This window comes from Platichthys flesus, chromosome 3, assembly GCF_949316205.1.
Source record: "Platichthys flesus chromosome 3, fPlaFle2.1, whole genome shotgun sequence".
NCBI lineage: Eukaryota > Metazoa > Chordata > Actinopteri > Pleuronectiformes > Pleuronectidae > Platichthys > Platichthys flesus.
The window spans coordinates 7,879,778-7,892,183 of NC_084947.1; the positions used below are offsets into that span (position 1 = coordinate 7,879,778).

At 41.7% G+C, this 12,406-nt stretch overlaps 1 protein-coding gene across 2 annotated transcripts in view; it reads right to left on the reverse strand.

Moving 5' to 3' along the window:
- LOC133940445 (dmX-like protein 1) overlaps nucleotides 1-12,406 on the reverse strand; it is a 44,635-nt gene that overhangs the window by 18,030 nt on the left and 14,199 nt on the right. For both annotated transcript variants that reach the window (XM_062381644.1, XM_062381643.1), the window contains exons 15-33: nucleotides 12,089-12,178; nucleotides 11,602-11,704; nucleotides 11,382-11,501; nucleotides 10,807-11,025; nucleotides 9,373-10,589; nucleotides 9,030-9,285; nucleotides 8,616-8,749; nucleotides 8,238-8,424; nucleotides 8,013-8,123; nucleotides 7,474-7,643; nucleotides 6,816-6,913; nucleotides 6,519-6,684; nucleotides 5,601-5,729; nucleotides 5,344-5,482; nucleotides 3,612-4,402; nucleotides 3,198-3,299; nucleotides 2,611-2,778; nucleotides 784-975; nucleotides 300-376 (exon numbers count right to left, since the gene is read on the reverse strand). In XM_062381644.1, the coding sequence (XP_062237628.1) occupies nucleotides 300-376; nucleotides 784-975; nucleotides 2,611-2,778; nucleotides 3,198-3,299; nucleotides 3,612-4,402; nucleotides 5,344-5,482; nucleotides 5,601-5,729; nucleotides 6,519-6,684; nucleotides 6,816-6,913; nucleotides 7,474-7,643; nucleotides 8,013-8,123; nucleotides 8,238-8,424; nucleotides 8,616-8,749; nucleotides 9,030-9,285; nucleotides 9,373-10,589; nucleotides 10,807-11,025; nucleotides 11,382-11,501; nucleotides 11,602-11,704; nucleotides 12,089-12,178 (4,469 nt within the window). The remainder of the gene's footprint in view (nucleotides 1-299; nucleotides 377-783; nucleotides 976-2,610; nucleotides 2,779-3,197; nucleotides 3,300-3,611; nucleotides 4,403-5,343; nucleotides 5,483-5,600; nucleotides 5,730-6,518; nucleotides 6,685-6,815; nucleotides 6,914-7,473; nucleotides 7,644-8,012; nucleotides 8,124-8,237; nucleotides 8,425-8,615; nucleotides 8,750-9,029; nucleotides 9,286-9,372; nucleotides 10,590-10,806; nucleotides 11,026-11,381; nucleotides 11,502-11,601; nucleotides 11,705-12,088; nucleotides 12,179-12,406) is intronic.

Consider the following 12,406-nt stretch of genomic DNA (forward strand, 5'->3'; position numbering starts at 1 on the left):
CTAAGAGAGGAGCTTCCTTGTAGATACCCGGGAAGAATTCAAACCGGTCTGAGTCAAGCTGCATAAAAGCTTTTTCCACAGCCTGGACAGGGACGTGCAAAGATTTATTCCCATATTACCAGATTATTATTGAGAAAAGGATGGCTTGCAAAAAAGCTCAAGGTTTGTGATGTACCAATGATGTGATTTATGACTTCAGCAGGAAGCTGCTGGATATGGTGCTTTGTGGAAAAGTCTTTGTAACACGATAGCCAAAGAAGAATAGCGAGTGAGAATGAGAGAGATAAAGAGACAGTTACCTGAAGGTGTGTCCGTCACACAGACACTGATATATACAGGCAGACAAGGAAGCAGCCAAGGTGTGCATCACATAGATCTGAAATAACAGCCGTGATCACAGAGAAACACACAAATTAGCATAAATATTTCATAGAGGCAGACTTTCTTCTTCTAAATATATGCAAAACGATGTCACTTGTGGCAACACTCTACTGTGCAGTTGCTCTGTCAAGCTTTACAGCATATTTTAGCTCATCGTTTCACAGCCAACACACCTCACTGCTTGTTAACTCAAGCATATTACAAATATATATTTAAAATTAATTATTATTAATTATATTGGTCCTTGTACAAATTTCCAAGTATCACTGCTTGTTTTCTTAAATAATATTTAAATGTATAGGTCCTCTTGTAGAAAACATATTGAAGCCAACGCTTAGCTTTTGGAATCCAAAGAAGAAATAGATAAGTGAAATAGATAAATGTGACCAGAGGCGGGCTCACCTCATTGTTAACCACATCAGGATGTGGAGGTGAGTCGAGTGCATTGATCGTCTGCAAGATGTCATGAGTCAAGTTGGTCAGGTGGACGATGGGATTGGCCACCACTGTCTTCACGTTGGCTGTGCAGGCCATAAGGAGAGGGATAGAGGAGGGCTGGGAACTGGTCGTCACCACTGACTGGATGGAGTCATCCTGTGGGCAGACGTCAGAGGAGAGGGGTTTCAAAATTATAAGTTTAGTTCTGTGGGTACAGTAAAAAAAAAAAAAAGATTTGCCACAATCACAAGCATGTGCTATGTCGATGCTGATCGTGCACAATGCATTTTTACGAAAAAACAAAGGCATACAGTATATAATATATATAACCACAGTGAACTTAAACAATGTATGTAACTACAGTCAGCTTTTTCAAATACTTTTTAGAGGATAGAATAGACAGCTCACAAAGAAACTAGAAGTTAAGGCTGCAGCTTTGAACTTTTGAACTTCTCCTGAGCCATAATAAAGACAGGATGAGCCAACTGCATGATCCCAGTACTTAAGAAAGAACAGGATGTCTCTTAGTAGTGGAGGAGTGGAAAGGTTGAGTCTGTTTATATGTGTGTGGGATTCCTGAACATGATTGAATAACAATACCACAGGCTTATGTTTATTTCTGCCTGATGAATCAAATTCAGTTGTCACTATGCTCCTTAATGAAAGTCATAATTTCCTCGACAACTACAGAGAAATTTGACAACCGTGGGATCAGAGTTTTGACAAAATAATATATTCTAAAATCCAGGTAAACACCCAGTGCCTTTTGACTGTGCTAACACTGAAGAGCGCTGTTCCCATCCCGGCTCACTGAGTTGTTTACTTCCTAAATTTGATTCAACCTTTTAATAGTCAGCCTAAGGCAGGCCCTCCCTCAGGAACTCAGAGAGTCAGGACAACCTGTCAAACCGTTGCTGGAGGTGTGCTGACATTTGCCAATGAGCGATAAGTAGGTTTATGTGTGTGTGTGTCCTGGGAATCTGTTTGCATTAACCAAAGAAGTTTCCTTCGTAATTCTGTTCAGTCTCCCTTTTCTGCTCAATAACATCACATTTAGTTTGTACTAAGATCAAGTTTTTTTCCTTTTCTACCACTTGTCTGTGATGATGGACTTTTGGTTGCAATCAAATACTAATGCCATCAGAAGTACCTGAAATGGAAGACCTTGAAATAGGGTAAAAACAGCCACAATCAATAATTCATTATTTTTTCTCACTTCACTGATTAAGAAGTGCTTGCTTCATCTGACAAGCTCCAAACACCCTTAAAAACGAACGCCATATTTGATAATCAGGTAAGAAAAACAGAAATCAAGCAAAGTATTTGTGAAACTGTAATCAGCAAACACATGCTGCTTATTTAACTTTCATCACATACCTGCTAGACTAGCAAGCAATCAATTATTTGTATAGTCTAGTCATATTTTATTCCTGCCCTTGACGTGCAGTTGATATACAATCTTTTTCCAAATTGGGAAGAATAAAGTACATCAATCTATTTATCTACTCATTACAAATGTACAGACAATAATCAAAAGAAACTGCAGCACAAGACAAATTACTCCTGCTAAAAATCATTATTTAATATTTTCTATTCAACAAATTGTCAACCAAGTACCAAGAGATATATTGAATTGTTTGATCACTATCATCAGCAACAGCAAAATAAAAATCAAATGCAATAGTTGCATAGGGAGAATTGCGACAGAGCCTAATTTGGATGCCACAAAAAAGAATGTGATGTTCTGTTTGTCAGAAGCTTTTAGTGTTTGCCTGTGTGTGTTTTCGTCACCTGGTGAGACTCCTGAAGAAGCAATATGAGCTCCATGCGTACAGAAGCCAGTCCTCCGCCGTGGGAGCCATGTAAGCTGCAGTAGCTAAGAAACATCCTCAGTAAGGGCTGGTTACTCTGCAGCCAGTGTCTCCTGCTCCTCTGGCTGTCACCACGAGGGCTCCCAGGCTGGAAAAACATTTTGACTGTATTAGGTTTACTATTGACAAAACAATCAAGATCCCTGTTAATGTGCAGATGTTATCCGACTGCCTCAGATAAAAGCCCCACAAACAAAATAAAGCAGAAACAAAAATACACATTAATCTACTGACAACAATAAATCTCTTTTAAATGTAATTATGAACTGTTATGAAAAGGTTTGCTGCTAAAACTGAATCAACAGTAGAAAAAGAAAGAGAAATTGACAGTTTTTATAACCCATAGAATACAATCGGAGATCAAATGAAGACTGGTGCAGCAAACTCTTCAATAGAACCCCTGTTTCCCCGAACATGACAAAATCTGCTAATGTTTTAACTTTCTAATACTGGAAGTGTTGCAATGATTTCTCTTCCCTCATGAACATCAAAAAAATCTGTACATACCGGTTCCTCTTCCTCCGCCAGCCCAGAAACACAGCCATCACCCTGGGCAGACAGCTCTGGCAGGCAGGGCTTGTAGCTGCAGCAACGCTGAAGAGCCACCACCTGGGGAAAACAGAATTTTTATCCTGAAATCAATTTATCAAGAAGTAATTTATCATCCATGCATGGCAGCGAAAGCAAAACATTTCACCAAAACGTCAAGCGGCTTCAACAGGAGAAGGTAAACAACTCAATAAGAGGAAACCACAGGGGTTATTAACACACGATGATAGAAAACCAGTGAACAAGAAGACGGCAGAGATGTGGGAGTTTTGCAAGTTATGAAAGTTTTGCAGCCAGGATACAGTTTCACAGATGGATATTTATGTATGTGACCTTTAAGTCTGTAAATATTAAAATGCTGCTTTAAATTACCTCTCTTTCTAACCACTGGTAGAGCTGGTAACGCAGCTTCCCCCCATCGACTTCGTACCCCGTCGACAGCGTCCGCAGCTCGTTGGTCATAATCTTCAAGCAGGCAGTAAACTTCAGCTGAGCCACCAAGATGTCATCAGATGGCGCCAGGAAGTCATTGCTGTCTTCACTGTCCTCCCCGATCACTGTCTCCATTAGCGGTGACATGGCGTCCTGTGGGTCCTGGAACACATTGCTGCTGTCTGCGATTGTTCCGGTGTTAGCATTTTTAATATCCTCTTCGTCCTCATCCTCTTCTTCATCATCTTTGTCGCTGTCCCACTTCAGCTCCAGGGCGTCCCCTGGTAGTGTCAGTGATGGCTGGCTCCAATCAAAACTCAACACCGAATCAGATTTACTGTTGGACAAGCTGTTCCCATCTGACTCGTAGCCATTCAGAGACGGCTGGGACCAGTCTGATGCTTGGCCATCTTTACTCCCAGCACTGAGCTCAGCGGTGATTCCTGTATCCTCCTGATTCAGGAGTTTGGAATGCTTGTGGACTTTGGGCATCTTGGAGAGAACTTCAAGTGCAAGCATGGGGCAGCCAGCTTGTAAATGTGCATATGCAGCAGTAAAGAACAGTCTTCTCTCCTCCAGGCTAATGGAGTCAGCCCGGCGACCCTCAGCAGTCAGACCAACTTTAGCCTTGTCTGACGAGCCAAAATGGCGGCGAAGGAGAAGTGGGTGTGTGCGGAGGTAGGTGTAAAAGTTGAAAACTTCAGGGTTGCATGTAGCCACAGAAAAGGAACCTGTGAAAGATTGTTTTTTTTAATGACTTAGAATTGGAAAATATCTGCCATCTTTACCGCTTTTACTAGAGTCTATGAGAACAAGCTCAATTATATAACCAGGTCCTGAAATGTCTGCTGTCTGACTGAAAGTGTGTTGCAGCTTTGTCAGGATCAAAAAAGTGATGTATTAAGTTCACCAAGTTGTTCATGCGACCCTGTCAAAGGACCAAACAACTCATCGTGACCACAGGATAAAGAAAGCACACCCTGTCTAACAGAAGAAGCATATTCAGTTTTTGGTTTCTCTGTAAGCACATTAGCCGTGGTTTGGGGACGTCATTTATGAGACACATGTAGCACAGGGATGTTAATCTGGGACTGGTTTGGCTCTTAAGTCAAAATAAGGTTCATATTAAGTTCAGTTCTTCATCTATTCTTCAGGCAAGCCTCACATATTTTCTTCAATTAAGTGGCCATCCGTGTCCAGTAGGGTGCAATTACTTATTTCATGAACTTAAAAGGACCAAAAATAACTGCACAGTGGAGGCGTTTAGTGAAAGCAGAGGATTCAACCTCAGTGTCAAATTACAGTCTGAGGTAACTCCCACTGGATTTTAACTAATTAAAAGAAGGTTTTAGCAAACGTTTATAAATTATATCACGGAAATATTTCTTTAAACTACTAATATCTATCAAATAAGTGTTGCTACGCATCATTTTTTTTAATTATTATTTAAAAAATGCATTGGCATTAAAAGCATTCTTTCCTTTGCTTACTAATAATCTGAAGTAAACAATCAGAGGGTGGTGTGCTAGGTTCAAGTACACAAGTTGGGTAAAAGTAAACTCATTAGATTATTAATTGAAAACATAAATGTGTGGATTGCAGTTACAAATTGTACTATTCCAAATTCTCCCTTGCACATATGTAGATATAAACAGATTCCCTGCAGACCTACCAGTGACACATTTGCTCTCAGTGGACCTGGAGCTGTTGCTGGTGGCAGGCTGCTCAATTAAGGTGTCCAAGGCTCTGCTGTAGTCCTCCAGAACCCAGTGAGCCATGCTCCGCAGGAACGGGTCCTGGTGGGCTGAAATCTGAAATATACAGAGATTTAAAATGTCTCACTCTGGTTTCTGCAGCTTATTATCCTTTAAAGAATGCTGAGTTGTTTTATGCAATGTGGACGCTGTGACATCCCTAAGGTATAGGTACCTGTTTGTCGTGACCCAGAACGTGTCTCTGCAGGATCTTTTTGTAGGTTGATGACGTCTCAAACTCAGACTCATACAATCTGGAGATCACCAGAGCCAGCTGCAGGTCCTGCAATTTCTCTATACACACCTATGGGAGGAATAAGTAAGGCAAAGTCAGTCATCATTTGAAAATCTGAGTCTGAGCTATTGTCAAAAGACTGAATAGGTGAGACAAGACATAAGCTGACAAATTGAATATTATCTGGATAAAAAGGAAAGTAGTGGAGCTTAACGATCCACTGAATTTATTGCTTTCTTATCCATTCATTTTTATTGAACTTTATTGAACAAAATAAATGAAACTCTGCTCGAAGAGACGAGTTAGTGGGCATGTCTGAATTGTTCTCTTCACTTCTGACTGTTAAATTGTGAGAGGCATTTCAATGAGACTACCTCCCAGCCAGAGAAAACTAAACAAAGTCAATGATAGCCCATTGCCCGGGTAATGCTCATTTCCATAAAGTGCTTAGAGAAGCTCCAGTTACCCACGCTGATGAAATAATGTGACTCATTGCTTCAGGGATTTTCTAAACAGAAGTAACCTGGATGAATAAAAGGTCAAGTACAGAAGATGACCAGAATCTGCCCTTATGATTTGCGAGTAAAAAGATGAGAACCATGCGCTTTATTAGTGGTGACACCACAGGGAATAAATGTAACTGTTAGAATAATAATAATAAGGATCCACTGGTCACATGATCTCTTTGTGTGAATCTGGTGTTTCTGCTATATCAAGGACTGCCTGCATGAATATGACTTGTCTTATTCTGAGATCAAGGTCTCTGAGGTTTAGCTGGCTAGAAAGTGACAATTGCAGCTGAAGGAACATGGGCTTCTTGCAAACATCATATCATGTATCATGTCTATTTCCACTTGCCTCAACAGCATCCTTCAGGGAGCCAGCTAGAAGAAAGAATGCTGCAGAATGCTGGAAGCGCTGCTTTCCCAATAGTGAAAAGGCATTTTTCAATGCTGCTTTTCTCCACCGGTCCTCGGTGAAGTTGTTGCGGAAAAATTCTGTCATTTTGGCATTGTTCTGAGACCTGGAGAGAACGTAGTTATGGATTGAAAACTGCTGTCATACACCTTCAGTTATCAGACAAAGGGAAACTATTTTGATGACTGTATGTGCATTTGGTTTTTCAATGTGAAACATACTGTCACTTCTGCCTACCTGTACAATCCCCAGACCACTGCCTTCTTTTTCATTGCGAGGTAAAACATAGCTGCATCCAGTGGATCGTTGCTCCTCAGAAAAGAAGCCTTGGCAACCTGACAAAACAAAGAAGAAAAATATATATTCAGCTCACGCTTCCTCAGTCTGCAGTCTTATCCACAGAAAAAAGTTTGTGCTTTGTGGATCAAACTCAGGGAGGAGCTTATATTCCATTTTAATGCTGCATTCTAAACCGACCTCGAGAGAATGTCATTTTTACCCTAAATGACAAAAAAATATTTATAATGAAACCCTCAGTAGATAAGGTTATCACTCTAAATTATTCTGTTCACGTTTCTTAGAGAAAATAAGAAAATCCTTATTAAAATTTGTTTGATCAATAAGTTGCTTAGAGTCAGAGCAGCTGTTTAAAACAATATTCTGTTCACTATTGAAAAGGATAAAGAAAATTAAATCCACTAATCAAAATAGTAGAGATTAAGTTAACAGTGAATATGAATGCAAACTGAATGTGTGAGTTCAGAGTACAACCTGTAAATTTGTACTTCGTACGTATCAATCCTATTTTATCTGAATTGGCACCAGTTCACTGCTTCAGATTGAAGCACTGGCTCCTTAATTGAGAATGAAAACTGATTGACATTAGCAGCCTCACCTTTTCAATACACCTGCGTAGCTTGTTGGTGCTGCGCAGCCACCAGCCCACACCCATGGAGCGGAGCTCAGGCCAGGTGGTCTCCCCCTTCTGTAGGGCAGGGAGCATGTTCATCAGCTCCTCCTCAGCTTCAGAGTGGAAGGCCCAGGCATAGTGACATGTTGACAGGCCTGTAGATAGTAGAAAGAGACATGTGGAAAATGGGGAATGTTGTATATTGAATTTTGTACTTTGTAGGGAGAATATCAACATAGATGTAGATGTACAGTAAATACAGAGGCACAGTCGGATCCATATATTCAAATCATTGAGTAGACACAGATTAAGTACCTTGCTCAATGAGATTCTTAAGTATGATAAATTGGCTATGGCTTGACTAAAATCTAAGTGTGCACTTAGGCTATCATTAAAGGAGTGCAGGTCACACTCAGCAGCAATCTGGACGATAAGTTAGAAAAGTCTTCTGAAAATACAGTATCAAAAATCACATCAGCATTGGGATGATCCAAATGAAAACAGTTTCTCCCCAGTCTCTCTACCTTGCCGTAGCAGCTGTGCTCTGTGCGCTGGAGGCAGGGAGGTAGAGAGGAAGGTGTGCAGTCTAACGGCCAGCAGGAACTTCAGACCACACTCATCCAGTGTCTCTCCACCTGGCAAATCAACAACAGACAGTTAATTGATTTACAATTTTATAACATTTAGTTACGAAATGGAGAACATGTCCTTGTAGGACCTTCGTGCAAATTTTGATTTCCCTGCAGTACCTTTGCTTTTGCCCTGGCTGCCCTTGAGGTCTGTGCTTGTGCTAGCAATTGTGTCGGCCAACGCCATGAGAGACATCTGCTCCATACAAGTTAATCCTGGCAAACTGGAGTGAAGGAGGTGGCTGGACAGAACCTGGGCATGTTCTGGACCAAAGTATGTGGGACTGTACTGAGACAGGTCAATAACCTACAGACAAGAACAGGACAGAGGACAGTCTCTAAAATTAAATGTATAGTATTTCTAATTTAATACACAACAAATAATAAAGCAGAAAATAATGATAAAAGAAGGAGAGGCAGAAGATTTGAACTGGTCTTTAATTTCAAGGCACCAATACATCATTCCCTGAAACCAAGAACAGGCAAACAGAAACTGACCTTGTTTCCAGTTTCCTCTTCATCGTTTTCCAGAGGATCCAGGTCCGCTATGCTGGGTGTATGGAAGAGCTCATCGTAAGCATCTGTGTGACTGGAACCGTGCCCACTATCTCCACTCACACTGCTCACTGTATCTGTAAGGAGGCACAAGGCAGAGCTAAATTGTATAAGACGTGTAATTCATAAAACACCTGAGGAAAAATACCCTCCTGCTGGGTAGACAGCAGATCAAATTAAATACCACAGAGCAGATTATTGTATTATTGTATACATGTTTCAGCTTTCATACTTGTCACTTAATATCCCCGGAGACAAGATGAGAGAAAACAAGAGGATGAAACACTAGGATGGTCTCTCAATCCTTCCCATCCTAGTTACTTAGTATAATCCTCAATCAACGTTTTGTATACCCACCAGTTTTTCGTGATATATCCTCATCAGCTGCTAGAAGGGCGTACAGAGGCAGGGGAGGGATGGAGCTTATCTCTGTGTAGTCGGGGGCAGAGTTCTCTGTGATATTGAACATCTTTGGATCCCTGGCTGTGCTTCCACTGGCACCGATGGTTCGAGAGCGCACACGTCTCTCTGGATGAGCACTGTCTTTAAGTGGCACAATTTCTCCGGCAATGCATTTCACGAGGTGAGAGAGGATGGCTTTGGCGCGATGAACCTGAAGACAGGCAAATTATGTTATACGTATTAAATAAAAAATATTTATAATCTTTGTAAAGAAACCTCAAAAAGTGGGTAAGCTTACTTTCCCAAGATCCATGAGCTCCAGTAATTGCACAGGATGGTATTGGGGCAGAGTGGGGAAGAGTTGGTGAGCTGCTTCAAAAAGACCAGAATCTTCCATCTCTACAGGCAGGTCATAGGCCGTCCTCTTCCCGCTGAGTTTCTGAGCCAGACTCATCATCGACCTGGTCAAGGCCTTTTTGGGAGGAGCTAGTGAAGACGCTGGAGCACCAGGACTGAGTACCTCCTCCTGGCTCTGTCTGACAGCTGAGATAATGGAGGAGACACTGCTACTGATGTCGTTGTCTTGGTTAATGACAGCACTGGGTCTTGGTGGTGTTGGGGGCTGCCACTGGGAGTAGACGTGCATCTCACAGTCCATTCCTACAACCAAGATGCCGTCTCGTACCCAGGAGAGGGAGACCGGGATGGGTAATGAGCCTTCAACCGAGGAGACCAGATCGACTGATCGAAGCAGAACTAGACGAGACAAGCTCTGTTCTCTACTTGCTTCAGACGACAGGCCCAGTTCTGGAGGTTTCCCAGAAAGACGGCCGTACATATAAATCTTGGTCCCAATACCAACAGTCAGGACATGTGACCCGTCCTCTTGGGACACCCAGTCCAAATGAACAAGGCTCTTACTAGTGGAACCAAGACAGTTCTCGTGAGGTAAAGAGAAGTCCATTTTAGTTGTAACACTTATAGGTGTGGGATCTGCGCTGTCCAGGACGATGGTCTGATCGAGAATCCACTGTGAACCACCAGTAGACTCACACTGGAAGATGCTGATGTGCACCAAAGGTTCTCTAATGTTTAATATGTTGGGGCTTGGGATGGGGTTTGAGCTACGCTGTACTGTCAGAGTTGGGGTCAGATGAGTGCTATAGGGAGAGGATGCCAGGGTAGGAGGAGACGTCAACAGTCCATTAGAGTTCAGATGAAGTGTTGAATTCAAAGATGTGTTTGGCGTCTGCCTGTAGGCAACTGCAATCCGTCCTGTGTGACAGCAGCTGACCTCTATGGGGCGACCTGGCACACTTACTGTGCTGCTGTTGGGAAACCTGTCCTCCAGCAGGAGTGGCCACTCCTCCCACTGGTACAACAAGGTGTCCATACTGGAGGGTCCTGCCGCCACAACATTACACCTCCAGAAGCGCACCTTACCATCAGAACAGGAAGTAGCAAGGAGATAAGGCACACGGCCAGCTGACAGAGAACAGGATGCACTCAAGTGACCTAGGAGGAAGGTTGATGATAAAATATTAGCCAAGGAAGTTTTTCTTAATATCTTAAGTTAAAGAATGTAATTTCTTTTCAGATTTAGAACTCTGGCAATTTGACAACCTTTGAATTGGCAATTTTTGTTTCGGGTCGTTAAATGCTGTTCTGTGACGTCTCCTGCACCTTGGATCTTTTTATCATTTGCATTATGTATGATCCCATTATCGCTCACCTGCGGAGGGTGTAACACTGATGGCTTCTACACCTTCTGGAAGAGCCATCTCTTGGCTGTAAAGTCTCTGCGTTGTGAGGATGAGGCGACAAGCACTATGCAGACTGGAAGTGCAGGTTTTACTCTTCTGGGCTACTGGAGAACTGAACGTGTCAAAGTCAAACTGGGATGTGTTCATGGGAGAAGCTGAGGTGGGATCTTTCTCCGTCTTGGTCTCCTCTGGGACGACACAAACAGAAAGAGGTCTCTAATTTTACTGCCATTACAGTTTAATTAATTAATTTACAGAAAATTCTCAAAAGATTGTCCACAACTTCCTAGGCTCCTCAAAAGTTATTGTTTATACATATTCAATACAAAATGACAAATTTTATAACATATTATATATATTGAATGCTCACTAGCAGAAATCATAATACTGTCAGGGAGCTTCAAGTATTTGTCCCTTTCTCAGGATTAAAGTCGTTGTTTGAGCTGTCATTCAAATATTTCATTAGGTATTAAACAAGGTGATAGATAAAATAGGGCCTGTCCTTAAGCAATTGTGAATTAAAATGTCTTTTTAAATTACCCACCCATGGTGATTGGTTGAGCAGCAAGATGGAGATGCCACATGTGGAGGAGGGAACGACCTGTCGGCGTGATTTCGACCACCACCAGGAAAAAACGTGCCGAGAAGGTTGGCTCACCGGAGGCTGTAGAGCAAAAACACACAGACACACAGAGAATAATAATGAAGTTTGAAAGGTAGCATACATCTAACTTCTGAGCTAGCAAAAGATAATTTATCTGTACCAGTGCGAGGAGAATCAGGATTGTCCTGTGTGCTCTCTGTTCTCTCACTGCCAAGGATCAGATCCTCTTCGAAAACATGCAGGAGCTGCGTCTCCTTTCCCTGCTGTAGAGAACAACACAAGCTACTATCAAACTGTAACAGATGCAGACTATGAACAAAACACTTCATCGACCGGGGTGCAAATATGCAAATACATTAACACGGACGGGAGTTGTGTCAATGCTACATAAACACATTCACAAGCTGCCTGAGGTGAAGAGGAAGGATTTGCTCTGCACCCGTTTAGACCTTTCGAAGAGACCCTGAACTCTACAGCTCAACTGTTCTTATACAAATGCTCCAGATTCCATCTTTGGCTTTTAAATTTAGTTGAGTAAAGGTTTTATTTCAGGAGTAAAGTTTCAGTTCATATCTTAAATATCAAAGATAGTTAGAAACAAAAAGCAAATGTTTTAGAATACGCTCTTGGGTGTTATTTATACTTACAAAGTCAGTAATGGCGTCCAGCTCTATTATACAGCCTGGTTTTGCTGTGGATTGCTGACTGATCATGTTGAACACCTCCCCAACATTTTTCTGAAGAGGAAAGGACATTAACATTTTCAGAATAGCATTACTTTTCTATTACTTTGCCCAACGTATAGTCTAAATTAAAAAAAATTAAGCTTAGATGCAATAGATAGATAGTGATCTTGTTTTGGTTGATAAAGGCTTAATATCAAATGTCACATTTTGCTGAATTAAACACTGCTGTAGTAGGTCAGAGAGATCCCTGACATGCCATTCGTCTTAATTATCACGTTA